Source organism: Carassius auratus, chromosome 3, assembly GCF_003368295.1.
Source record: "Carassius auratus strain Wakin chromosome 3, ASM336829v1, whole genome shotgun sequence".
Lineage (NCBI taxonomy): Eukaryota > Metazoa > Chordata > Actinopteri > Cypriniformes > Cyprinidae > Carassius > Carassius auratus.
In genome coordinates this window covers 15,824,855-15,851,104 of record NC_039245.1, presented here as the reverse complement: position 1 = coordinate 15,851,104, position 26,250 = coordinate 15,824,855, and the positions used below count along the sequence as shown (strand labels likewise).

The following is a 26,250-nucleotide window of genomic DNA, read 5'->3' as shown; positions in this document are numbered from 1 at the left end:
ATCTTACCAAACATTTCTAATTTGCGATATTATTAAGACGTTTGTCTGTGAGATCTAAGAGATTTCTCATGCGCGCAGCGGAGGCTGTCTGTCAGTCACACCCACACACAACAAGAACGAGCACGGCGCACACACGCGCGAATGGGCTGTTCACATATCTCGTCTTTTGCGCGCTCAAGTTTGTTATTTCAAATGCAGGTGCGTGGTATGCACGCTCATAATGGAAGCGACGTGCACGCGGTCGGACGAGCTCATTTTTTTCCAGGCGTGTCCGCACCGCATCGAGTTAAAAACATCTCAACTTTTCAGAATGCCGCAAGCGCACCGCAGGTCATGTAACTTCCTCACCTTTTCCGTAACAACGTTGAAGCTCAGCCAAGATGAAGGAACCGCTGATAGCTGTATGTGGATTTTTAAATTAATTTAGTAGCAGTGCTACTGCAAGCAGTTTTTAGTGCTGCAAATCCATTTATCCTTTGCTGAAATTTCCGCGTCTTCATGGAGAGAGCAGGTCATTTTTAGACGCGATATGCAAACGGCCCCTTACAGTACAAAAACTCCTGCTTAATACAAAGAGTGACGATGGCGGAGACAGCAAAACGTTCCAAAGTGTGGTTATACTTCACTAGAGTGGTTGTCATAAGATGCAGTGGTTGTCAAAAGTGCAAAAAAATGTTTGCATGTAAGGGCTGAAACACAAGCAATCTGTCAAAAGTGGATTATGTGCAGACAGAGAAATGCAAAGTTTTGACTGCCTAACACAACACAAAGTACCGATAAGAATACCGTTAAAGTACCGGACCGTTAAGCAGTATCGGTAAGTGTAGTAATACCATTAAAACCTTAACGATACCCATCCCTAGATAAATCTAGATTAAAAAAATTAATCTATGCCCACCACTAATATATATATATAAATTGCATTTTGATTAATAATTTAAAATACTTAAATCACAAAACAATCTGCGCTTGTGTTCAGATGAGAAACTCAAGTACCGTTGAGCTGGGAGTGTTCGTTCCATAACCAGAGGATGGAAAAGATGCCAGCGACCATCGACGTCCATCCCTACAGAGACAAGGTTTACAGAAGCTGCAGCAGTGTTTATCCTACGCTTTTATTCCCACGTGTGTCTGTGTGTTTTACCGTCTTGAGAAGGCGAAAGAGAAATGTGCCGGAGCGCTGGGCGAGAAGTTTCGAGGGCTGTCTAGAGGAGTACTTCCTGTGTGGACAGGAACAACAAATGAAGCTCAGTTAAGAACAAGAATCAGTCATGTAAGAAAAGTGTATTAGTTGGTCTGTAAGCAGAATATACATCAGCATCTGTTTCCCAGTAGGGGGCGTCGTCACTCACCGATGTACCCTGGTAACGGGGAATGTGGGCGGGGCAGAGTCGGGGAGGTGGAGGTCAGAATCAAACTCTTCCTGTTACTACGGCAACAGCAGACAAACACAGAGAATTCAATGGATTCATTCAATTAATAAAATGAGTATCAAATGTGAGACAATCAGAGGAAATTAAGAAACAGCTACAGATCAATCACTATCAATACACCATCGTTAAAAAAAACGTATAACATTTTATACATTTTATTTTAATAAATAAATTATGGAATTTAAATAATTTTAAAAATGAAATAAATAAAACACAATAACATTTATGAAAATTAAAAAAGAATACATTTAAAAACAGGAAAATAAACTTTAAACTTAAACTTAAAAAAAAGAATAATTTTACATAAAAATTTAATTCACCAAGTAAATACAATGAAAGACACTCAAAAATAAATAAAACAGTTAGAAAATAAAAAATGAAAAACATAAAAAAAGAGTATATGAAACTTAAAAAAAACATTTATAAATAAATGAATAAATAGAAAAACAAACTGAATGAAATAAACTTAGAATAAATAAATACAAATAAAAATAACTCAATGTTAAAAATAAATAAATAAATGAAACATAAAATAAAGCTGTAATAAAAATAAAAAAAGCTTCACCTCACGAAACAATAAGTAAAACCAACCGACCATTTTAGTTCATCCCTAACTTTAATGATTAAAATGAATATTTTATTTTGAGAATTAATTGTTTTCCAGATGTCTTGATGAGAACAAACTATAGCTGTGTCCAAATTCAGGGTCTGCATCCTCCTTAGGATCCTTCCTACCCGGTTGAAGGAGGATGGGTCCTCCGACGACCGCAAAAACCTGAAGTCGGTGTTTGTGAATTTGGACAGCCTACCCTTCTTTCAGTTCCCTCCCTTACCCGTTGCTCATATCCTGTCGCCTAGCAACCGTGACAGCGCCAAGCAAGACGCGGGTGAAGAGCTCCTCGTTCTCTCCCCGGAGCTTTATAAACACTTCTGTCTGCTCTTTCGTCCTTAGAAGCGTTAAAAACAGCTTCAATCACTAACAAATAAGCTGTGTGTAAGGGGATATTCACACAGGCAGTAAGGAAGAAGCTAGTTTACGAAAGTAAACTTTTGGGGTTTTTTTACATATACACGTACAAATGTAAAAAAAAAATGCTTAACGCTAAAACAAAATGCCTAACTAGAAAACCACTGAAAATATATATTTTTGAAAAGCCAGTTTTTAAAAAACCACACCCATCCAATTTGGGGAAAAGGAGGACGCATTTGTGGGCCGCATTTGAAGGATCCTACGAATTTGGACAGCCTTCGTCGTGGAGCTGTGACGTAACATCCTTCAAATGAGTCCTCCGAAGGATGTAGACCCTGAATTTGGACACAGCCTATGTTCAGACAAAATCACACCGGAGCCGAGAACAGAGAAACCGCTGTGTGTGTGTCTGTGTGTGTCTATCAGTGTGTGTGTATGAGAGTGTGTGTGTGTCTATGAGTGCGTGTGTGAGTATCAGTCTTTGTGTGCGAGTGTGTATAAGTGAATGTGACCGTGTGTGTGCGTGCGTGCGTGCGTGCGTGCGTGTGTCTGTTTCAAGATGGTGGTGCAATATGCTTTTCCCCAGAGGTCAAGGTAATATAACTGAGAATCATGGAAAAAAAAAAAGTGCATGAGAGTGAAAAATAAAGCTTTTAGAGAAATGGACAGAGAGAGAGAGAGAGAGAGAGAGAGAGAGACATTCAACCTACAATACTAGGAATATAATAAACATTAACTGAAATAAAATAAAAAATGTAAAAGTAAAGATATTTATTTTAGCTAGCTGCCAAAGCAACATTTCTCATTTTCTTTGATTTAACTTGAAGTACTTAAGTAACATTTTTCATAACTTGGAATAAAATAAATGTGAACTGTTTAAAATTCACCATTGGTAACCTCTAAAATACCATAGTTTCTACACTTACTGTCAGGATAAACCTACTAATTGTTTTATGTATCAAACCCTGAGCCACACTACATCCATCTAATCTGAATAAAAAGATGCCAAGGAAGCATTCATTTATCTTTTATTATTACTGAAAACAGACTGACCTGCTGTTCTTACGAGGCAGAGGAAGATCCTTCTGGGCCGAAGACAGAGACACAAACACACAGAGAGAGAGAGAGAGAGCAAAGAGAATGAGATCAGACAGGAAAAACTCAGTCAGACCATTAAATCAGATACAAAAAATATCACAGTAAGCATCATTTATAGCAGAGATGGGACCAAGTCACACATGTGCAAGTCTCAAGTAAGTCTCAAGTCTTAACCTTCAAGTCTCAAGTAAGTCCCAAGTATTTTTTTCTTGGGCAAGTCAAGTCAAGTCAAGTCACCTTAATATTGTTATTTTACCTGCAGAATCTGAGTCCAAGTCACCAAGTCACAAGTCCCCATGTCTGATTTATAGTAAAGAAAGAGGCACAAACATAAAAGGAATGAATGATTTTAAAATAATAAACCAATGAGAAAAATAAACCAGAGACTATCTCATATTCACTTAAAGTGTGTGAATGTCACTGAGTTTGTGTTTGAAACAGTTTGGCACATCCTTGCAGCACTGAGCACGACACAAACACATCCGTCTGTTGGGATTGTGTGAGAGAGATACTGCTACCGTTCTCTCTGTATGTCTGTGATTGAACACACAATCTTCTCTCATTCATCTCGCTGACACTCTCAGCAGATATTCATTCACACACAGAGGAACAGGCCGTGCACGACCTTATTGTATGTCACAGTGAATATTATCATAAAGAAATGAGACATTCATTCCAATCAATCACACTCCAAGCCCTGCCCTCTAAAGCCATCTCATCCAATCCAAAGTCAGCAAAAACTTTAATGACTTAAAAAGTTGCTTTAGCTTAATTATATTTATTATAGAAGGCATTTTATGCATGTTATTCACTGACTGGCAGTAGTGGTCGACCGATATATCGGCAAGGACGATATATATATATATATATATATATATATATATATATATATATATATATATATATATATATATATATATATATATGTATGTATATATATATATATATATATATATATATATATATATATATATAGGTCGATATTTGACATTTTTCAGTCGAATCCAGCTGTGAGATCTTGTGAAGTGTGTATGTGTATCCAGTGTGTAGTTAAGTAAAATTAAAAACATAAAAAATATCTAAAATAAAACTTTAAAATACTCTGACAGTATGTCAAATGATGCTAAAACAACACTGCTCAGATATTTTGAGATAGTTGTAATAATTCTCTCATACCCATATAAGGCTGAAGCTTAAATGAAATGAAACTCAAGCATAAGTGGAGCGAGTGCATGGTCACGGGTCAGAAATCAAGGGGGCTTTGGACAAAATGCAGCTGCACAGTCAGGGCTCTAGAGAGTGACCTAATCTCTCAATGGTGCGACTAAAAAAAAAGTCTGAGGTCGCCCCGGTGTGACCAGACGTTTGAAGGGAAGAAAAGTCTCAGCGACTCTGAAAGTCTCCCTGTGCTTCAACAACAGACACTAGAGCCCTGCATTTCAGCCCCGACCTTTCTTATGCCCTTCGGGCCGGGCTTCGGGCCAATTTTCCATCACATGTTTTAGGCTTCTCCTTACTTTTATTTTTTATACATCCATCAACTAGTGATGAAAAACAATTGCCGCGCTGGTGAAAACAACACGAGACATGCTACTGCGACAGTCAAGAGTGGCTCGACGGTATTTATTATGAGCAGCTGAACAGTTCTGCGTTCAATACACGCAATAGCTTGTTGCAAAGCACTGGCAAAAGTAATTACCATAAATTTGACGGGGGAAAGATTTTGCTGCTAGAGAGTGTGGCCAGCTGGTTTAGCCAAGGCCAAAGATCAAGAAGACCAAACTACAGGAGTTTGCCATCCGAAGGGCATGTGACTGCAATGGAGGACAGTCCATAAGACACTTAGCCATAAGATGTCCAGTTTGAAGCCCTTTAAATGCTTTTAATTTTATTTTTTATTTCATTTATCTTGAGATGTTTTAGGTTTAAATTTCAGATCAGTGAAACACTTTAATCCCCAACACTTTTTCAGTAAGTTACCTTTCTTGTAGAATTGTGCTTCAAATAAAGAACATTATGTTGACCAGATTGTAAGTAAATCATTTAGGCAACAAATCAATAGGGCTGGGTAAAAAAATAGATTTTTCGATTAATCGTTTTTTAAAATGTGGTCGATTCAAAATCGATTCTCAAAGGCCATGAATCGATTTTTTTTTTCATATTTATTTCCCCAGACATTGAACGTAAGATTAGCGTTAATCTAATTACAAATCTTCTCCACTAGATGTCACCCTCTTATGTGCCTTGTGCGATGTTACCAACGAACCTGTCATTCATTAATTCAGTTTAAAGCAGTGGTTCTCAACCCGCGGCCCGTCACGAATTCAAATCCGGCCCATCATATGCTGAACACACACACAAAACTTTTGCAACGGACTTGAAGAAGTTAAAGCAAATGGAAACACCATACACTACGCAGCAATCATCCTTAATTGAAGAAATGTGGCAAAACATCTCTGGAGAGAACCTCATATTATTAAATTCGAAAGTGCTTTCCATATTTGGATCAACATAGGCTACCTTTGTGAACGCACATTTTCTGCAATGTTGCGCGTCAGATCATGCTCCCGTTCGCGTCTTACAGACTGCATCTTAAAGCCTCTTATAATTTCTGCGTCTGCAAGTCCGCTATGCAGGCTTGATGTAAACATCGCCATCGGAGAGTGTGTACCGAGGCTCTGAGCAGACAACTGCGTGGACAGGTGCTCGTGGTCAGTTGTCTTCAAAAGCACAATTGCACATGTTCAGGCAGTGTGAAGATGCCCATTGCCAATCGAACCAATCGAGCGGTCATGTAATGTGTTTCGATTAGAGCGACAAAGATGCGAAAATGTATGCTGAGTAGTTGAAACGGAGGCTTGCTTCTAACGATTACGTTTTGGTAGCACCAGCAACTAATGCAAAGTCTGAGGTTTGGAAAAGTTTTGACCTTGTTTATAATGAGAATAATGAGTGAATAATGATTGCACAATCAGTGAGCGCAGGAGCGCGCTGAAGCCATCTACAGTGGATTCAATCATTTCCTCCAAAAAAACACTTAGGCCTTACCTAATCTTGGTGAGTAAATGTTTTTCAAATAATAACTAAATATTATTTGAGTCTTAAATGCATAATGTAGACAGAGTAGGCTATATAAGCTAATGTTGGCATTATTATTTTATTATGTCAGCTGCTATGGCGAAGCAAATCCGGCAGAGCCTTTATCTTAATTCATTTCGTTATTGCCAAATACCCATCTTAATTTATAAATTATCTTGATTACATTTTTTAAGAAAGACTTGTTTTTATTGATGCGTTGGCCTATTTATATGCTAAACGAGCCTATACCTAGGGCTATTTATAGAGTGCTGAGATGTTACGATGTTACAGAGGACTTATTTTATTTCTTTGTTCAAACTTCCAAGTGGCCTTTTACGTTAGTCATGTATAAATTATGTTAAACCATGTATAAATGACTCATTCCTGACAAAAGGCAAAAGAGCGGTGTGCTGCGTACATTTGAATAATGTCGGGTTGTAAATGGGTTCGGGCTTTTAAAAAAGCTGTCAATCAAAATGTACGTGTCGGGCTCGGGACATGTTGGGCTTAACTTTTAAAGCCCGATTACAGCTCTAATAGAAAATCGAATCGAAAATCGAAATCGAATCGAGAATCGAAATTGAATCAATTTGAGAGCTTGTGAATCGAAATCGAATCGATCTGGAACACCTGAATCGATACCCAGCCCTACAAATCAATATTGCCTATATGGACAGCGATTTAAAAAAAGTTAACTTGTAAAACTGCAGTGGTAAATGCGATGCGATCGGAAATTTTTAGGCGCACCAGTGCAAAAGCTTAGTCTGGAGCCCTGCACTAATGTTGCATCATATTTCTTTTTACACGTTTTTAAAGCTTTGCACATTCTAACCAATCACACACGAGTCTGTTGAGTTCATGAATGCAGCGTCCAATCAGAGGCGTTCAGATGAGTCATCGCTGAAACTGTTTTGTTCACTGCGCAATCACTGACTGAATTCTGCACTCTCATGAATTCTCTCACTATAAACTAGCCTAAATGCAGATGTACACAAAAATACAAACACATGCATATACAGTACAGACCAAAAGTTTGAAAACATTACTATTTTTAATGTTTTTGAAAGAAGTTTCTTCTGCTCACCAAGCCTGCATTTATTTGATCAAAAATACAGAAATTCTATTTGAATATACTTAAAAAAAAAAAAAAATCCTGTGATGCAAAGCTGAATTTTCAGCATCATTACTCCAGCCTTCAGTGTCACATGTAACATCAGTCGATCACATGATCATTTAGAAATCATTCTAATATTCTGATTTATTATGAGTGTTGGAAACAGTTCTGTCGTCTAATAATTTTGATGTAGAAAAGGTTAAAAAGAGCTGCATTTATTAAAAAAAATAATAATTCTAATAATATATATTCTAATAATATATTTTCTTTACTATCACTTTTTATCAATTTAACACATCCTTGCTGAATAAAATTATTTATTTTATTTAAAAAAAAGAAAAATAAATTACTGACCCCAAATTACTGACCAGTAGTGTATATTGTTATTACAAAATATTTATATTTTAAAAACATAGCTGCTGCTTCTTTTTTTTACTTTTTATTCATCAGAGTATCCTAAAAAAGTATCACATGTTCTGAAAAAATATTAAGCAGCAGAACTGTTTCCAACTTTGATAATGAATCAACATGTTAGAATAATTTCTAAAGGATCATTTGATAATGATCCCTAAAAATTCAGCTTTGCATCACAGAAATAAATTATAATTTAAAGTATAATAAACGTAAAAACAATTATTTAAAATTGTAATATCACTAATTAAATTTTTTTCTGTATTTTTGATCAAATAAATGCAGCCTTGATGAGCAGAAGAAACTTCTTTCAAAAAAATTAAAAATAGTAATGTTTCCAAACTTTTGGTCTGTACTTTATATATTTAAGAAAATGTCATGTTTATGTCATGTTTATATATTTTAAATATATTTATATATAATATAAATTTCATGAATACAAATATAGACATGTAAATATTTTCAAAATATATACTGTATGTGTCTTTATACATACATAATAAATATACATAGTACACACACACATACACATATATATTGAGTAAACAAAAACTTTTATTTTTGATGCGATTAATAGTTTGACAGCACTATTAAATTATGATAAATTTTAATACAAATCCAGTCATCCTAAAAACTTCTATTGACATGGCGCCCATATCTTGTACTTGCCTAAAAAGATGTGCGCTGTTACTAGATTACGCTAACATTAGGCTATTCTAACCTTACTCTGGAGTTGGTTCACCCTCAACTTATGAACTCCAGACATAAAAGTGTGGTGTATTTTGCCAGTTCTCCCAAGGATCAAACTCAGTCAGGGATTTTTCTCTCAGAAGAAAAGACTTTATTTTAAGCAAAACAAAGTCGAGAGCTTGTTGCAAGAAGTTCTGTAGAAATGCTAGGTTGCATCTCATTATATACCGTATACAGGGCGTTTCCAAATAGTAAAACTTTTCCTTTAGATTACACTTTACCTAAGTCCCTAGGGAGGGGAGGTCCTTAATGTATGTCTAACCATATGTTATTCATTAGCCCTGTACATTCCTGCATGTAAGCATATTCCTTTCTATCCATTTCCTATAGGATTATAATGGAAAAACAACTAGCAACAAAAATGGCTAGATTCACATTGATTATTCTGGATTGATTAAAATCTTACTAATAAAAATCTTCCACATATTCTCCCCTTTGAGACTTAATAAGTCTCACATTTGATTATTCTTATCCAGAGTGCTACTCCATAATCCAGTCATATTATTTACACTACCTAGTGACTAAATAAGTCACATTGTATTATCCCCAGTGACTAGATTATGAAATTCCACTCTGAGGGATTACTGGACCAAACATCTCTCTCCTAATTTGACATGGAGTGAGTAAAAGATCCAGTCTCCCTAACCCCTCTTTAATAGTAAACATTGTTAAAAGCATGAATGTGCAAATGGTTCAGCATTTACCTGGTTATCACAGTTTTGTATAAAAGGCATAAAAATACATACAGATACAAATACAAATCCCATCACACATTGAATATCACAAGATTATAAGAGTTGATCTTCAGCTTAGATACCTTATGTATAAATTTCCCATTATTTTGATATCTTTGAATTTAATTTGCTTAACTGTGGCTTTGACTAGTGACCTCAATATAGGAAGTATACAGTAAAATAGTAAATATCCTGTCATTAATGCCATTCCTAAAAACTTTCCCTATTTAATTATAAACTATGCTCCACATGCTCCTAACTGTAAATCAAACCAGTCTTACTTTTTATTATCTTTTCCAACATTTTCTTTATCACCATTCTTAGCCTTTTCAATTTGATCAGTTCTTCATTAAATGCTCCCTTCTATAAATACAGCATTTTCCCCAAAACATAACACATACTTTTCCTTCTTCAATTCACAAATCTTGAGCTTTTCTATTTTGCTCTTTTCATTCTATTTGTTGCATCCAATTGCTCTATTTTCCCTTCAAATCTTCCTACATCCATATTTCCCTTCTCATAACCTTCAAATTCTTCATCTACCATTACTTAAAATTCTCTTTCCACCTTTTCTTTTCTATTTGTTGGCTCATATCTGCACCCAAGTATTTTGATCTCAGTAGCAGTCCCATCATTCTCTCATTCCATCTTCACCAGGGAGACTCTTTGCGAGTCGTTGCAATGGTCTTTCCCTCGTTGGCAAGGGTGGGTCGTTACTAGCACGCCCTTCATCCCTCACTTCATGCTGTGTGGAGTTTTTGAAGCTGGTTGGGGTATTTTAGGGTAAGAGATGTGAACTCAGGTGTCACTCTGTAACCATTTTTCTGATTCATGCAAGGATTTCGAGATCATTACTGCACCCTCACTGGTTCTCTTTGATGGGGCGAAGCATTCCTTGGTCTTACTGGAACTGCTGTCACCTGTAAATGGAAAACTTAAGAATTTTTTGTTAGTGTTATCAAGCATGCTAATTTGTTCATCTTGCCAGTCGTCCTTCTTGGTGTGACCTGTGGAAATGTAATGTGGGTTGAGGGCTGTCTTGGCCCCTTTTTGAGTTTTCACAATTTCAGTGCTGTCTTTACTATTTTTTAATTCCTTTTAATTTTATTCTCAACAATTTGCTTATTTAGTTATCTTTTTATTTTGTAAACTGAGTTCCACTATATCACTGGATATTTTATCTAGGCCTATGTTGCTCAGTAGCATAGGCCTTTTGACCTGGAAAACACTCAACCCACTGCATTTATTTTAACAGTCAGAAAGATAATATTTCATCCTTTTGACACAATCAGCTCCTTCATGATATGCTGAAAAGGAAGTTAGATGTGGGGTGGACAGAGCAAGCGTGCTTTGCTCTGCCTTCCCATGTTATACGCTGCGCATGTGTGGCACTGTTTTTCTTTCTGCCACAACAAGGACCTAGGTACTGACCAGGAAACTTAACCAAATTCATCCATGGTCATTATTTTACTGGGCATAAATTTGCCCTGTGGGCCCACATTCATATTTGTATACAGCTGTTTGGGCAAATTGATTGAATTGCCTCAGTGTCTCGTCAGACACTCTCTTTCATGCCATACAACACCATCATTCATACTTTTTCACACACTTTCACTCCCCCTTTTTTTTTTTTTTTTCTCAAAAACTTTTCTTTTCTTTCTTTCCTTCATTTTTCCAAAATCTCATAGATGAATTTGTTTAGAATTATTAGGCCTAGGTATTGGGCATTTGAGAGAGCCAATTATCATTTCTCAAATGTCACGTGTTTGTCTAATTTAAAGTTTAGTCAAATACTTTTTTTGTTATTGCTCATGAGCGACTCTGAGAAGAGGATTGGAGATCTCTGTAAATCTTGGATCCATGACCATCTACATTTCCATTTTGTTATCCCCAGTGATGACAGTATATGTGATTACATGATTTTGGATCTTTGGAATAATCTTTTATTCATTATTATTTTATTCCGTTTTACCTTAGAAAATTATCTTTAAACAAAATGGAGTGACCAATATTTCTATTTTCTCAACAATAAATATTTTTCCTATTGTTCATCAAGATACCCTTTTTTATTCATTTATTTATTCTCTTCTTTCCCAAAGAGCTCAGCATTGTTGTCAAGTATTCAGTTATGCACTTTCCCCTAGTTGTTTAATGAAACAGTCTTACTATGCCAAATCCAGCTCCATGTTTATCTGATTGGTGAGTTAAGTACTCACTTCTGTCTGTCAAAGTTATTATTTTTTCTTTAAGACATGAGGCTGGACTGGAACCTATTGAAAAGCAGATTGAGAGAGTTAGTTAAAACACAGAATTTAAGGAAGTGCTGTGAGACCAGTGAATAATCAAGATTAAAACATAGTAAATAAAATAATCAAATAAAATAATTAACATTTGAAGCAGTCTCTATAGTGTTCATTGAATATGCAGGACCTGTGCACTGAAGGGATGGAAGTCCTTCTGGTGACCTCATCAGCCTGGGCTGTTGTACTGGGTCGTCAGTCTGTGATGGCACTCAAAGACCTGATGTTGTGGTGTACGGTCTCCGTTGTTTCTCTGCTTCTTCTCAGTCTGGCTTCTGGTTTCTTTCTGCCAGAGTTTTGTATTTCATAATGTTCTTTTCACCCTCAGGAAAAGTCTCAAGTGAAAGATTCACCTTTTCCTGCTTTAATTCTTTCTTTCTCCATGCTGAAGTGTGTTCTTCTCTTTCAGGAGGGGAGGGGAACATCCGTCAGCCCCTCCCTCTTCTTCTCTCTGCAGCTGTGTTTGCTGCTTTGCCATTCCTCGACAGACTCCAGTTCATTGCTTTCCTTTGTCAAGGCACTGTTCCAGAAATCATCTGAAAGTTTAACACTCAGAGACTGCATTAATCAAATGTACCTATGTAACTTCTGACCAAATTGTTTCTGAGCAATCAGCTCTTTTTCTAATTTTCACTTTTCAACCTCTTCTTTCAGTGGTCCCTTAATAAAAACTAAATCATCTGGTTGAAAACAGCAGTTCTCTTATTCTTTGTTAGTTAAGCAAGTTCTTCATTACAGGAAAATAGCAAGCATTTTTCTTCTTTGCAAAATGCAGAAATCAGCTACCTTTATTATCTAAATATACTGCAATAAAATAAAATAAACCTTCCTTTTATATCAGCATGACATGCATATGGTAAAATAAAGACTTCAATCATATTTTTTCTTCGATATTTGCATACATGATTCAGAATAATCTGGTATTTGTGAATTAATGTTTCCTAACCAACATAAAATAATTCCTATTATTTGTAAATAAAATAATTAAATCTAATTCTTTAAGCAACTAGTTTCCTTCCTATTGTAAAATGCCTATAGCTTTTGAATCCAAATGTCTATTGACTTGGTCACCCAATCTTGCTTTCATTCCACATTGCACAAGTTATTTCTTTTATTTTTGACATTTACACAAGCCCAATCTCTGAAACTCTGTAATGGATTAACTTCATACTGTCCCAGGGATAACAAGAAACAAATTTTAGATGTCTTCACATATTAGATATAAAGTTTTAAGCATGTGCATCTTTTAAATTCATCTATTAATAAAAGTTATTCAATAATAAATGCATATCTTATTTTAATTAATTTATTATTATTTCTATATTCCACCATATCTGCCATTTCTATATTAGTCCATTTCTTGGAACATTTGTATTTATTTTTCTCTAAAACAACCTTCATACAGTTGACTTTATTGTTTTAGGGCTCCTGCATTCCTTTCTCAACACCAGTCTCTGTAACCTGATCACTCCCAAGTGATGGTCCAGGAGGGGAGAGCACCTCTTGCTCCCCCCATGTAATACAACTTTACTGTGGAAACGTCCTCCTTTGTTCTCACTTCCACTACACTGGGCTCAGAAAATTTTCTCCCATTTCACCCAGACATCCTAAATGCAAAAATCTATTATAGATCTTGGTTCAAACTTTATTGATGCTATTTTCCTAAACCCATTCACACTTGCTACACTCTTTATTGAGCCAGAGTGCTTATTCTTGCATACTTTTTCCCTTTATCTAAGGGATAATCACACATTAATTGTCCTTTTATTATCAAGGCTCATAATACATTCATCCCCCTCAAGTGGATACTAGCTGTGTCCAACTCCACCCAGCCACCCTGAAGTGACGGTCCAAGAATGGTGCGCAACTTTTACCCACCCAACACGGAATTTCTTTGTTCACACATTCATTCTGTCCAGAAAAAGATACATTCACACAACAAAACACAGCTCTTCCTAGAGCTCGCTCTACCTAGAGCGTCCTTAAGGGCCCATCTATTCAGTCCTTCGAGAATTTCACTTATACATTCTCAAAGCGGTATCCATGGGACTTTTCCTCGCGATTCCTTAACTAATCTGCTTATCCGTTTATCACTGTCCTACCTGGCACAGCTATCCAATAAACACAGACCACAGCATGCCATGTCTTTCTGCCTACACCATATTTGTCTTAAATCGAGGTTGCCTTTCAAGGCCTTCCCATTAATAACCCAAATATGTGCATGCAGTTATTTCTTCTGGAGTAAAACCCCTTTTTCAATTTAGATATCATATTATTTTTCTAAATTTGGAAGAGCAGATTTTAAGTGTCCTTACCACTCAGAGCTGACCAGTCAACAACACACACTAATTATATAAGCAAAAATGCTTACCTTATTCTATGGTGGCCACCACTGTGTGTGTGTTGCTCATCAGTCAGCTCAAGAGCAGTCGTCCACTCTGCTCCTTTCCAGTCCCATCTGGGGTGCCAAATCTGTGGTGTATTTTGCCAGTTCTCCCAAGGATCAAACTCAGTCAGGGATTTTTCTCTCAGAAGAAAAGACTTTATTTTAAGCAAAACAAAGTCGAGAGCTTGTTGCAAGAAGTTCTGTAGAAATGCTAGGTTGCATCTCATTATATACCGTATACAGGGCGTTTCCAAATAGTAAAACTTTTCCTTTAGATTACACTTTACCTAAGTCCCTAGGGAGGGGAGGTCCTTAATGTATGTCTAACCATATGTTATTCATTAGCCCTGTACATTCCTGCATGTAAGCATATTCCTTTCTATCCATTTCCTATAGGATTATAATGGAAAAACAACTAGCAACAAAAATGGCTAGATTCACATTGATTATTCTGGATTGATTAAAATCTTACTAATAAAAATCTTCCACAAAAGTAGCGCATTTTACGTAACACTTACAACTTATGACATTTTCCAACGCGATCTCATGAGAATTTATGTACTTTGACATAAAACGTGGTTATATAAAACGTACATTTACTTTAGACTACACCTAAAAGGTATGTTATTTATGCAGCTTCCTAAATTACAAATGAAATTGAAATCGTGGCATTAACATTTTATTAAATTGTATTCAGTTGCCATGTGAATAAACAATGAGACCAGGCTGTATTTTCAGTGTGCAGTTTCGTTCTGCTGTGTCAAATGAAGCTAACATCCTTTGCCATTAATGTTTAGATGTTAAATTAGTTAATGTTAAAGGGGGGTGAAATGCTATTTCATGCATACTGAGTTTTTTACACTGTTAAAGAGTTGGATTCCCATGCCAAACATGGACAAAGTTTAAAAAATTAAGTAGTACGTTTGAAGGAGTATTTCTGTTCCAAAAATACTCCTTCCCGTTTGTCACAAGTTTCGGAAAGTTTTTTTCAAGTATGGCTCTGTGTGACGTTAGATGGAGCAGAATTTCCTTATATGGGTCCTGAGGCACTTCTGCCGGAAGAGCGCGCGCTCCCGTATAGCAGAGCACTGAGAGCAGAGACATTCACTGATCAGAGCGAGAGCGTCGCGAAATGTCACAAAAGAAGTGTGTTTTTGGTTGCCAGGGCAAGACAACCCTGCACAGATTACCAAAAAAAACAGCATTAAGGGACCAGTGGATGGAGTTTATTTTTACAGAGCATCAACGGAGTTGTAAAAGTGTTTGTGTTTGTTCCCTGCATTTTGAAGATGCTTGTTTTACAAACAAGGCCCAGTTTGACGATGTATTTGCGTATCGTTTATTTCTTAAGGATGATGCAATCCCAACGAAAAAGGGTCACGATCGTGTGTTTGAACCGCAGGCGGTGAGTAAAACTGCTTAAAATATCTCTGCCTCCTTGTTAGTGCGTCTGCCTCCCAGGCCGGAGACCCGGGTTCGAGCCCCGCTCGGAGCGAGTCGTTGCTGCTGCTGCTCTCATTCAGTTTCAGCCTCGGGATCTGATTCTGGATCATAAATAAACGGCTGAATCTGACTGTAAGCCATGGTTTGTTTTGGATGATGGTTTTTCCCTCACGGTAATGTCACAGTTTCCACATGCTCTCAACGCAAAAGCCTACTCGCGCTCGTGATTCTTTAGCTCCGCCCACACGTCACGCCTACAGACGCTCGTGTTTTTCCGGAAAAAATCGGTACAGACTATCTTTCTCTTATGAATATAATAAAACTAAAGACTTTTTGGAGTCATGAAGGATGCAGTACTACTCTATAAGTACTCAAGATTAACAAGATATTGAGTGAAAACGAGCATTTCACCCCCCCTTTAAAAGAGTCTTCCACATAAAGCAGCAGAAGGCTTCAGCTCGTCTCTAGACACGCGCTATCTGTTTGTTTATCTGGAACTCACGTGTTTCATTTTAGACAGTTATTAATTTTCCATCCTTAAATGCTGTAAAAGCTTCCCAGAAACCCTGTGGAGAAGAGCAGCCTGGCAAACTCATGCAGACAGATGGACCTGATCGGGAACAAACTGCACAACTCTGAGCAGAGATCAGCCAAGCAGAAGCCCTTCTGCTCTCTGTCAGACTGAACAGAGATTATTTTAAACATCGCAGTCATGAAGCATGAGAAAGGATCACAAAGCAAACTATCACAACAGGAAAAGACGTCAATTTTAACTCATTTGATTATTTTAACATTCCAAAAGATGGTAAGAATATGAAAATGAACTTCATGTCAATCCTTCAGTGAGGCTAAGTTTAGCTCCTTTTGAAAATGTTCTGCTCATTGTGTAAACTGTGTCCATGCCTAAATACTAAAGGTGGGAATCAACAGAGGCCTCACGATACGATATTATCACGATACTTGTGTCACGTAGGGGTGTGACGGTTAGTATATAGCCGTGAGACCGGCGGTTATAGTTGAACACCGTCATTAGAACTATATAACCGCCAAAACCGTGTCATTAAAATATTTTTTTACAAACATTTTTTATCAAAAATTATTTTCGTTTTTTAGATAGGATCATAAGATGTGCAATATATCGGGAGACATGGTTTTTACCACTTAATGAAGTTTTGTAAATCTTCAGACATGATATTTACCACTTCATTAAATTTTGCTTTGTAGAAAACCTCTTAAAAACGAATTTCGTTTTGAACAAATTTTATCTTAATTTCAATAAATGTTTCATCAACCAATTGCATGTATTTTAATAAATAAAAAGCAAATATAGCAGACAATGATAACCGTGACATGGAAGCACCAGCGCGCCGTGTTCACTTGCACTGCACTGTGAACTAGAGCGCATCTCATCTTAAATGAAACTCAGCATAGGCCTATGCCTCGTATATTAGCATTAAATATCTTTGCTGCATACTTTCTAGAACAGACAATGGCTTTTTTTTTTGCGGCTCGCATCAGCAAAGCATTGCATCGTCCATAGACCGCAAAACAATCAGCGGATGGCAGGCGGTTGCGGCTTTGAAATTTGCTCAAAAAACTTTGGCGCGGATGATGAGTTTTGCCCCCCCCAACGGTTATGTTATGAACCTTCAGTGACTCATGTCATAACTGTAATCACCAATTATGAAACCGGCACACCCCTAGTGTCGCGATACAATATTATAGTGATTTTTAAAATATTGCGATTTTACAGTGCAACTTGAACTTGTAGAAAAATTTGGTTCAGAGCTTTCAGCAATTGGGGCATTTGAAAGTAAATTAGTGTTAAAGGTCCCATGACATGGATTATTTCCTTTTCCTTAAATGCTTTTTAATGTTTCCTTAGGTGTACTTATATTGTTAGTATGATTTTTAAATTTAAAATTTAGAAATAAAAAGCATTTTTAGATCCTGATATTAGCCCTCTGGCTTGAATGCTCTGTTTGAAGGGGCGTGTCTGCTGTGAGACTCCAAGTAAACCACAACTGTTGTGATTGGCTGACATCTTTGCATACGAAATGCGTTCATGTGAAACCCCTCTCAAATATATATATATATATATATATATATATATATTTTTTTTTTTTTTACTATTACAGCCGTCGAGATCGTGGAAGTGTTGATTATATAATTATTTTTTAGATCTTTTCCCATCACACGAAAGGCTGCAGTGATGAGCATTGAATAGACAGAGTCTGTTTATCGCGTGGATGCAGTGATCTCGTCATTATTGCAACACGTTATCTCACAAAATGCATTCACCACAGCTAACAGCAAACACATGAATACAGTAAGAGCTCCGTTGTGCAGCATAACAGCGTCATTCATTGTAACGGCGGTTTGGGCAAGTGTGCAGATATACTCGCGATGTGTAACAGCTCCGGAAAAAAGGGAGCGTTCTTTGATCGCTCTCTGTAGTTAAATCACAATTTAAATAACAGATTTGTTTCATGCTACTAAGAGAAACAAAGTGAAGTTGATCGTACAGTCACTGGCTTGATTCACTGATGCATAAACAGTATTAAACGATTTAGAAAAAGTCTGTGTAAACCTGAATGATTAGCTACCCATCAGAAATCACTGATCACAGATCAGGCATTAATGAACACTGTTACTCACTGTTTGTGGCAGTGCTGTCGAATCCATATCATAAAAATCTGTTAGTAATGCCTGTGCTGACATTGCGACTGAATTCTATGTAAATATTTGGGCGGGCAAAGCAGAGAAAGGGGAGGTAACAATTCTCGTTGCAATGTCACAACGAGGAGATTCAAGATCAGCCTGATTGAGCTTCCATTTTCTCAAAGGCAGAGAAAGATAGAAAAATCTCAATTTACACCGATTCAAATTTCTAGAAACTTGGGGACCATATACAGGATAGGAGAACTCATATTAATGTTAAAAAACCTCAGAAAGTGAAATTTTCATGTCATAGGACCTTTAAATTTATATTAAATTAAATACAGTATGTTGTCTTACATCTAGGGATGCACCAAAATGAAAATTCTGTATTCTTTGAAGATCTAAAATCCATTATATTTTCATGGTACATTTCCAAAAAACATGGTTTTACAATAATACATGTTTAAAAACGCATTAATACCATACAGTACATTGATATATACCATGGTTTTCCAAAGAAACTTCCACTTCCCATTGGTTACACTGTCCTTAGGTAGTAATGAGAGAATCAGATAGTAATATCATGGTATTTTGACATATCATAGTGCTCAATGTTTACTATATCCATTCAAGACACGTCAAAGAATGCTATCTCTATACTACAGTACGTTTACAAAAAACCATACACACTATAATGTAATTGTACTGAATATTACCATGATATTTCAAAGAATACCACTCCCCACTGGTTTCACAGTCTATGGTCCTATCAGATCTCACATCATGTATTTTTGATCGGTTCTCTTTTCATAATATATTGTTAACCAGTGTTTTGGATCGTAAATATCTAAAGTATCATACTATAAGTTCAAAATTATTTTATTTGGGAGAAAATTATTGTACGCTGTTCAAACGTACAGTCTACAGTTATTTATCCACTAGACTAGACCAACAACCTTTTGAGAGGACCTTCAAATTACCACAACAAAAAACCAGGCTAGGGCCCTATGAAATCGGTTTTATTTTTTAACCAAATTCCATATCATTTTACACCCCCTCCCCAAATTAATAATAATTCCATGTTTTTTTGGAATCCTTTTAAAATGGTTATAAATAAATTGTATTAATCAAAAGCATGTCTAATTATTCTGTATCATGAAATGTATATAATTCAGCATCAATCTATTAAAATGTGTTTAGGGATTTATGAAATGTTCTTTTTTTCTCTCACCTTGTTTATTGTTAACAAATTAGGCATGTCTAATTATTTGAATGCATAAAAACTACTTTTATTTGTGCGATTGAAAAGCAGAACATCCTGTGTCTGCTGTGCTTGGTATATTTTTGGGCATTACTCAGTGGTCATAAGACATTTTGTTATTGTTCAACATTTCACTTCTGCTTGACTCTATACACATCATATAACCAATAAAACTATTTTTAAAGTTTGGGTTCATAAATATTAGATCACTCACACCCATAGCAGTTATTGTAAATGAAATGATCACAGATAATAGTTTTGATGTACTCTGCTTGACTGAAACCTGGCTAAAACCAAATGATTATATTGGTCTAAATGAATCTACTCCACCAAACAACTGTTATAAGCATGAGCCCTGTCAGACTGGTTGTGGTGGAGGTGTTGCAACAATAAATAGCGATATTCTCAATGTTACCCAGAAAACAGGATACAGGTTTAACTCATTCAAAATACTTCTGCTTAAATGTTACACTGTCAGACATGCAAAATAAATCTATTGTGTCTCTTGCTCTGGCTACTGAGTATAGATCATCAGTGCATTATACAGAATTCCTAAAAGAATTGGCAGATTTCCTCTCAGAGCTATTGTTAAATGTTGATAAAGCACTAATTGTCTTAGATTTTAACATTCACATTGATAACACAAATGATGCATTAGAACTGGTTTACTGACCTATTATACCATTTTGGAGTCAAGCTAAACATCACCTTGCTAGTCATTGTTTCAATCATACTCTAGATTTAATTATATTGCATGGAATCGATCTTACTGATATGGATATAATTCCTCAAAAGTGATAATGTTACAGACCACTTCCTTGTATCATGCATGCTGCTTATTACTGATATTAACTATATTTCCAAAATGAGCTGTCTACTAGCATATTGTGTTCTCTTCAGACTTCAGTGGATGCAGATATTACTCAGGGACATGAACACTTGAACAACACTTGAACACATTAACAAGAATTACTTAAGATTTAAGAATTTAACTGTTAAACGCTTTTGTGGAATGGGTGCTGGAGAAAAATGGATCTTCATGGACCATCTGCACCGCCGAAGAGGATATCTCCAGCCCCACTCTTGACCCAGAGACCAGCCAGCCGCCATCACGCAGCACGGAGCCAGAGCCCACCGCAGCCGCAGAGCCCGAGCCATTCACCGACAGGGAGTAGGACCTCGAGAGCGCAACTGTCCAGGTGTGAGAGCCGGCAACACCGTGCGTTGTGGGAGTTTTAGTGGAGATCGAGGGCGTGGAGGAAAGCTCTGCCCACACTTCTGTGACTGAGGGTGAGCTGTTTTCGGTTTCTGGAAATTATATGGAGCAATTTATGGACCTTATGGACTGGTCTATGGAGATCATTCCTGAATCCCCTGTTTTTCCGCTGGTTCCGTCCAGCCCTGATCCCCCTGTATACCCTCTCAGTCTCTCACTCCTACCTGCTCCAGTCAGTTCCTATACACCATTTCCTCTGGTTCTGCCCAGCCCTGAATTTTCTGTTTCTCCGCTGGTTCCACCCAGCCCTGAGTTTTCTGTTTCTCCACTGGTTCTGTCCAGCTCTTAATTTTCTGTTTCTCCACTGGTTCCGCCCAGCCCTGAATGTTCTGTGTCTCCGCTGGTTCCGCCCAGCTCTGAATTTCCTTTGTCTCCACTGGTTCCGCCCAGCTCAGAATTTTCTGTTTCCCTGCTGGTTCTGCCGAGCACTGAATTTTCTGTGTCTCCGCTGGTTCCGCCCAGCCTTGAATTTCCTGTGTCTCCTGTATTCCCTCCCATCCTCCCTCTCCCACCTCCTCCTAGACCTGCCAGTTCACCTGCTCCACTTCTGCTGGTTCCGTCCAGCCCTGATCCTCCTGTGTTTCTTCCCATCCTTCCTCTCTCATCTCCTCCTAGGACCAGACAGTTCCTTGACCTCATCTCTGCTGGTGCCAGTCAGTCCCGCAGCTCACCCTCAGTCCGCGCCATCTGGGCGCGATGGTTCGCCGCTGGACTCCAGCTCTGCCTAGGCGTGTGAAATTCTTGTCTCCACCTCCAGCCTCCGAGCCCTGGACTCCTCCTCGGTCCTTCGACCCAGCGGCTCCGCTTTGGCTCTTAGCTCCCTCATCTCCACCGTGGCCTGGCATCCCACCTGCTCCACAGGACTCCCTCATCCCTCCGGCTCCACCTTGGTCATTCGTCGTCCATCCGCCACCTCGGGACTCCTTTCCTCTGGCTTCACCTCGTCACTCCATCCCTCCGGCTCTGTCAGGGGTTCCCCCTCCATCCTCAGTCACTCCGGCTCTGCAGCGGTCTTCCAGGGCGCCGCTTCCGCCTTGGTCGCCTGAGCCTTCTGCTCCACCTAGGCCCTCCGGATCCTCGGCTTCACCCTGGCTCTGCGGTTGCGCTGCTCCATCTTGGACTCCTCACCCACCGGTGCAGTCTCCGCCTGTCAGCCCCCTGGTGTCGTCGGCCCCTTCTCCACCATGGCTACTCTCGCCGTCGACTCCGCCATGGATCTCCATCCTGCCTGGTCTCTGGAGGACCACCTGGCTCCTCCTGCTCCGGGCTCCTCCATGGCTCCTCCCTCCATCCACTCCGCCCTGGTCCCTACCTCCTTGCTCCCTCTTCGCCTGCCCCTTGTCTGCCCCACGCCCGCCTCCAGAACCCCCACCCTCCCTCCGCTGGTATTCCTCTTGCGGTGCGAGGACGCACCCTTCCGGGAGGGGGCGAACTGTTAATTTAATGAACTTTCTGTTTCCTTATTTGGTCTTCTTCCTGTTCTTGTTTTGTTAATTGATTATTCCCCACCTGTCTCCAGTTCCCTCATTACTTCCTGTGTGTTTAAATACCCGCTCTGTTCAGTTCTTCCTCGTCCGTGATTGTATTTGTATATGTATTGTAAGTTATTGTGATGTAATGAAGCTAAAGTGTAGTATATTGTCTGTATTCTCCTTCTATCTTCAGTAAACTCCTCATTTGTTTAAGACACTCCTCAAGCTCTTTATTCTATGTTAGCATACACACCCTTACTTGTAACAAAAAGGAGGAAAGGACTGTTTTTCCCCCAAGCAGACTCCGCCCACACAGCTGTGACACGACAGTGAACAAGTCTATTCGTCAATCACAGCTGTTGAAACAGCCTTTTAAAATATTTTGGGCAAATGAGGACATAAATTAGGTTAAACTACTATATGTCCCCTTTTCAGTCTTGACTATCCTAATCACATGTTGATGGGCGGATAGCGTAAACAAGGCAGGCTATTTGCACTTAGTGTCAATAGACGCTCTGATTCTTTTAACATTATATAAAATTTTGCAATGGCTGACATGAGGCTTAAACATGTGTTCATTTGTAAAAGGTAACAAAATTTAATCTACAGCACACACACACACGTCTTAACATTACAATATAGAACAGGACAAAAGCCTATTCAAGTCCTCTCTCTACAGCCTACCACTTCTACACATGCTCCAGCTACATTTCATACTTTTGAATTACTTCTGTATAAAACAGTTTAAAATTACCCAAAGAGGCAGGACCTTAGATAAAATTGCGGATGACAACAGTTTCCAAGCTAGGATTGGTTTAATAAAACATTTAAGGTGGGGCTCAACGAAGGTGTATTTGCATGCACATTAGGGCTGCACGATATTGGGAAAAATTTACATTGCGATATTTTATTTTTCTGCGATATATATTGCGATATGAAATAAAAAAATATTCTTACAAACAAAAATGGGGTGAGCAAACTTAAATTCTCATTTTAAATGATTTAAACATCTACACCATCGTGTCAATTGATTAATATGCACGAGGGAGAGAGAGCAAGACAGCGCTCGTGTTGTTTGAAGACATTGAGCGTGCGGCCAGGGCTCGCTTTGCACGCGCGCTCTCTCTCTCAGGCCGGTGACAGGTCCAATATAAATAGGCGTTGGCTCTATTTCTAGAATGCACGTGTTTTCCACGCGGCTCAGGCAGTCTGCAAGCTCTAACCTGTTAACATGGGAGCCAAATTAAAAACGGACATGCCACGCAGCTGAGACGCTTGCACCACGCATCTAGTGTGTCGCCGGCCGCACGCTCACGCTCTCTCTCTCTCACGCGCGCTCTTTGGCCCAGACAATTAATGAATAACGGATCAACTATGACAGCCTACATCGCACATCCCGAGATGTGACTATCGTGGATTTGTACATCGCGATATCGATGCTTAAACAACACATTGTGCAGCCCTAATGCACATTGTAGATATCTATAAACTTATTTTGACTAGTCAACTTGTTAATTCCAGATATCTATATTGCAATTATGCCTAGACACAAACCTAAATTCAGATATCTCTAAATATAGTTATTCCTCAAAAATCTAATTGGGATATCCATAATTAAAGTGCAGTCATATATAAATGGGTTTTAACTAGTCTTAATTCAAATTCAATATATCTACAACTGTAATTTGACTAGTCATAAATTAATTGCAAATATCTACAAATGTGTTTTGGATACATTAAAAAATAATAATCGAAGATATTTTAAAATGTATTTTGACTAGTCAAATCAAATGTAAAGATATCATGAATTGGAATTACTACTAGTTAAAACTAATTTGATGAAATATCTAATTAAATTATCAATAGTCAAATTGTAATTTGATATACATCTTATTAAAATTAAGACTAGGCAAATCATATTTAAAGATATCTTGGATTGGAATTACGACTAATCAAAAGTAATTTGAAGATATCTGAAAATATTTTTTAATGGATGCCAATGGAAGATTATGTCGTTATTATGCTATTATGTCGTAATAGCACTGTAAATATCTTCAATGGATATTACGACTAGTCATAATCAAATTGTAAATATCTTCATTCAAATTACGACGAAACATAATTGCAATATAGATTTCTGGAATTACAATTGTGACTATCCGTAATTATATTTATGGATATTCAAATCCAAGGTTTAAACGCTAAAACGGCTTGCCATAGACAGTCCGATCCAATACGGCTCAGTTTTTATGCGTATGTTGCTCTGTCGAGAAGCAAAAATAATTGTATGTAGCCTATTCTGAGTCAATACCATGCTTTTCCAAAGAGGGGGACTGTTTAAGTCAATTCGTAATTCACAGCTGTTGAAACAGCCTAATAGTTTGGGCATATGAGGACATACATTAGGTTAAACTACTGAATGCCCGCCCATAGAAATGGAATAATTGTATAAAAAAAATAATAATAATAAAACAGCAGCTAATTACGAGCACACAATTACCGATCCACGACGTCGCAGTTACTTACTGGCAACATCACAAGTTACGTTGTGGTGACGTATACGCACGCACCTTTCACTTTTCCCGTTGCCACGATGTAACTTTCGTCACCAGATTACTTTGCAGTTACGGAACAGCTATGTATTTGTGTTAGCTGGGCTTGTGCGTGTCTAGTAAACATGGTAATGTGTCTAAAGGCATGCATCTCTGACCTGGAGCCGCCTGCGCCTGATTACTCCCGAATCATCCATGTCGCGTGCGGCGAAGGACACGCTGCTGCTCCTGCTGCGGGGATCAGTGGAGACTCACTCCGCTCGGGTCCATCTAGAACGTTATCATACTCGTACTAAAGGCTGAACGAGGATCTGTGATGCTCGCATCCCGCAGAAGCACGAGCACTGAACGCATGCCTGCGAAACCATAAAGGAACTTGCGCGAGATCGTCAACACGATGACGCACTGCTACCGCGTCCGCTCCTTTTAGCACCTCTCTCTCGCTCTCAGTTCATGTCATCCTCTCTCTCTGCTTCCGGGATGTTTATCTGTCTCTTTGGAGCGTTATTATTATAAAACGAGGAATTTTATTAATTATTATATATTATTACGCAATACATTTTTGGCATTTTATGATGCGTGTGGACGTCATTCGATAGATCCAGAACAACGTTTTTGGACACCGCTAGGCACGACCAGATGGAGGGGCACAGATGAGCGCATATCTGGCACTGAGCAGACTGAGGGGTGGCCACTGATCTGTATGGATCGCTCATCGCCTTCTAAACTGACAAAAGAGCAAGAGGGAGTGTAGCCACCGGAAGAAGATACCCTACGTCACAGCAGTAGCGTCATCTTACTAAGCATAGCGCCACATAGTGTTTTGGATCATTTAAACGTCTTAATCTACATTAATGTAAAGCCAGCCTTTTTTATAAAGATTAAATCAGATGATAGACAAAAAAAAAATCAAATTATTTTCCATTATACCAGAGATGGGACCAAGTCACACATGTGCAAGTCTCAAGTAAGTCTCAAGTCTTAACCTTCAAGTCTCAAGTAAGTCCCAAGTATTTTTTCTTGGGCAAGTCAAGTCAAGTCAAGTCACAAGCTATGTCAAGTCAAGTCCAAGTCAAGTCACCTTAATATTGTTATTTTACCTGCAGAATCTGATCTTAATAAAGTTAAAAGACAAGATATAAGTAGCAGTATTATAAAGTATTAAAATAATTTGGATTTGCATTGTAAATACTCATGTTCAGTACAATACATCATGGAATCAAACAAAATTGTAACTTCCTAAAATTATTTATTTTTCACTTCTGCCAACAGTGTTTGAAATGTTTTACAATTTCAACATTGAGTCCATAA

At 38.0% G+C, this 26,250-nt stretch overlaps 1 protein-coding gene across 3 annotated transcripts in view; it reads right to left on the bottom strand.

Annotated features, from left to right (window-relative positions):
• LOC113054625 (microtubule-associated serine/threonine-protein kinase 1-like) overlaps nucleotides 1-25,824 on the bottom strand; it is a 40,889-nt gene extending 15,065 nt beyond the window's left edge. Inside the window, exons 1-5 of one of the 3 annotated variants that reach the window (XM_026220291.1) lie at nucleotides 25,098-25,824; nucleotides 3,457-3,488; nucleotides 1,353-1,429; nucleotides 1,145-1,220; nucleotides 997-1,066 (exon numbers count right to left, since the gene is read on the bottom strand). In XM_026220291.1, the coding sequence (XP_026076076.1) occupies nucleotides 997-1,066; nucleotides 1,145-1,220; nucleotides 1,353-1,429; nucleotides 3,457-3,488; nucleotides 25,098-25,136 (294 nt within the window). In that variant the 5' untranslated portion in view covers nucleotides 25,137-25,824. The remainder of the gene's footprint in view (nucleotides 1-996; nucleotides 1,067-1,144; nucleotides 1,221-1,352; nucleotides 1,430-3,456; nucleotides 3,489-25,097) is intronic. The other 2 variants (XM_026220299.1, XM_026220309.1) reach the window with 2 other exon arrangements.
• Nucleotides 25,825-26,250: the final 426 nt, after the last annotated feature.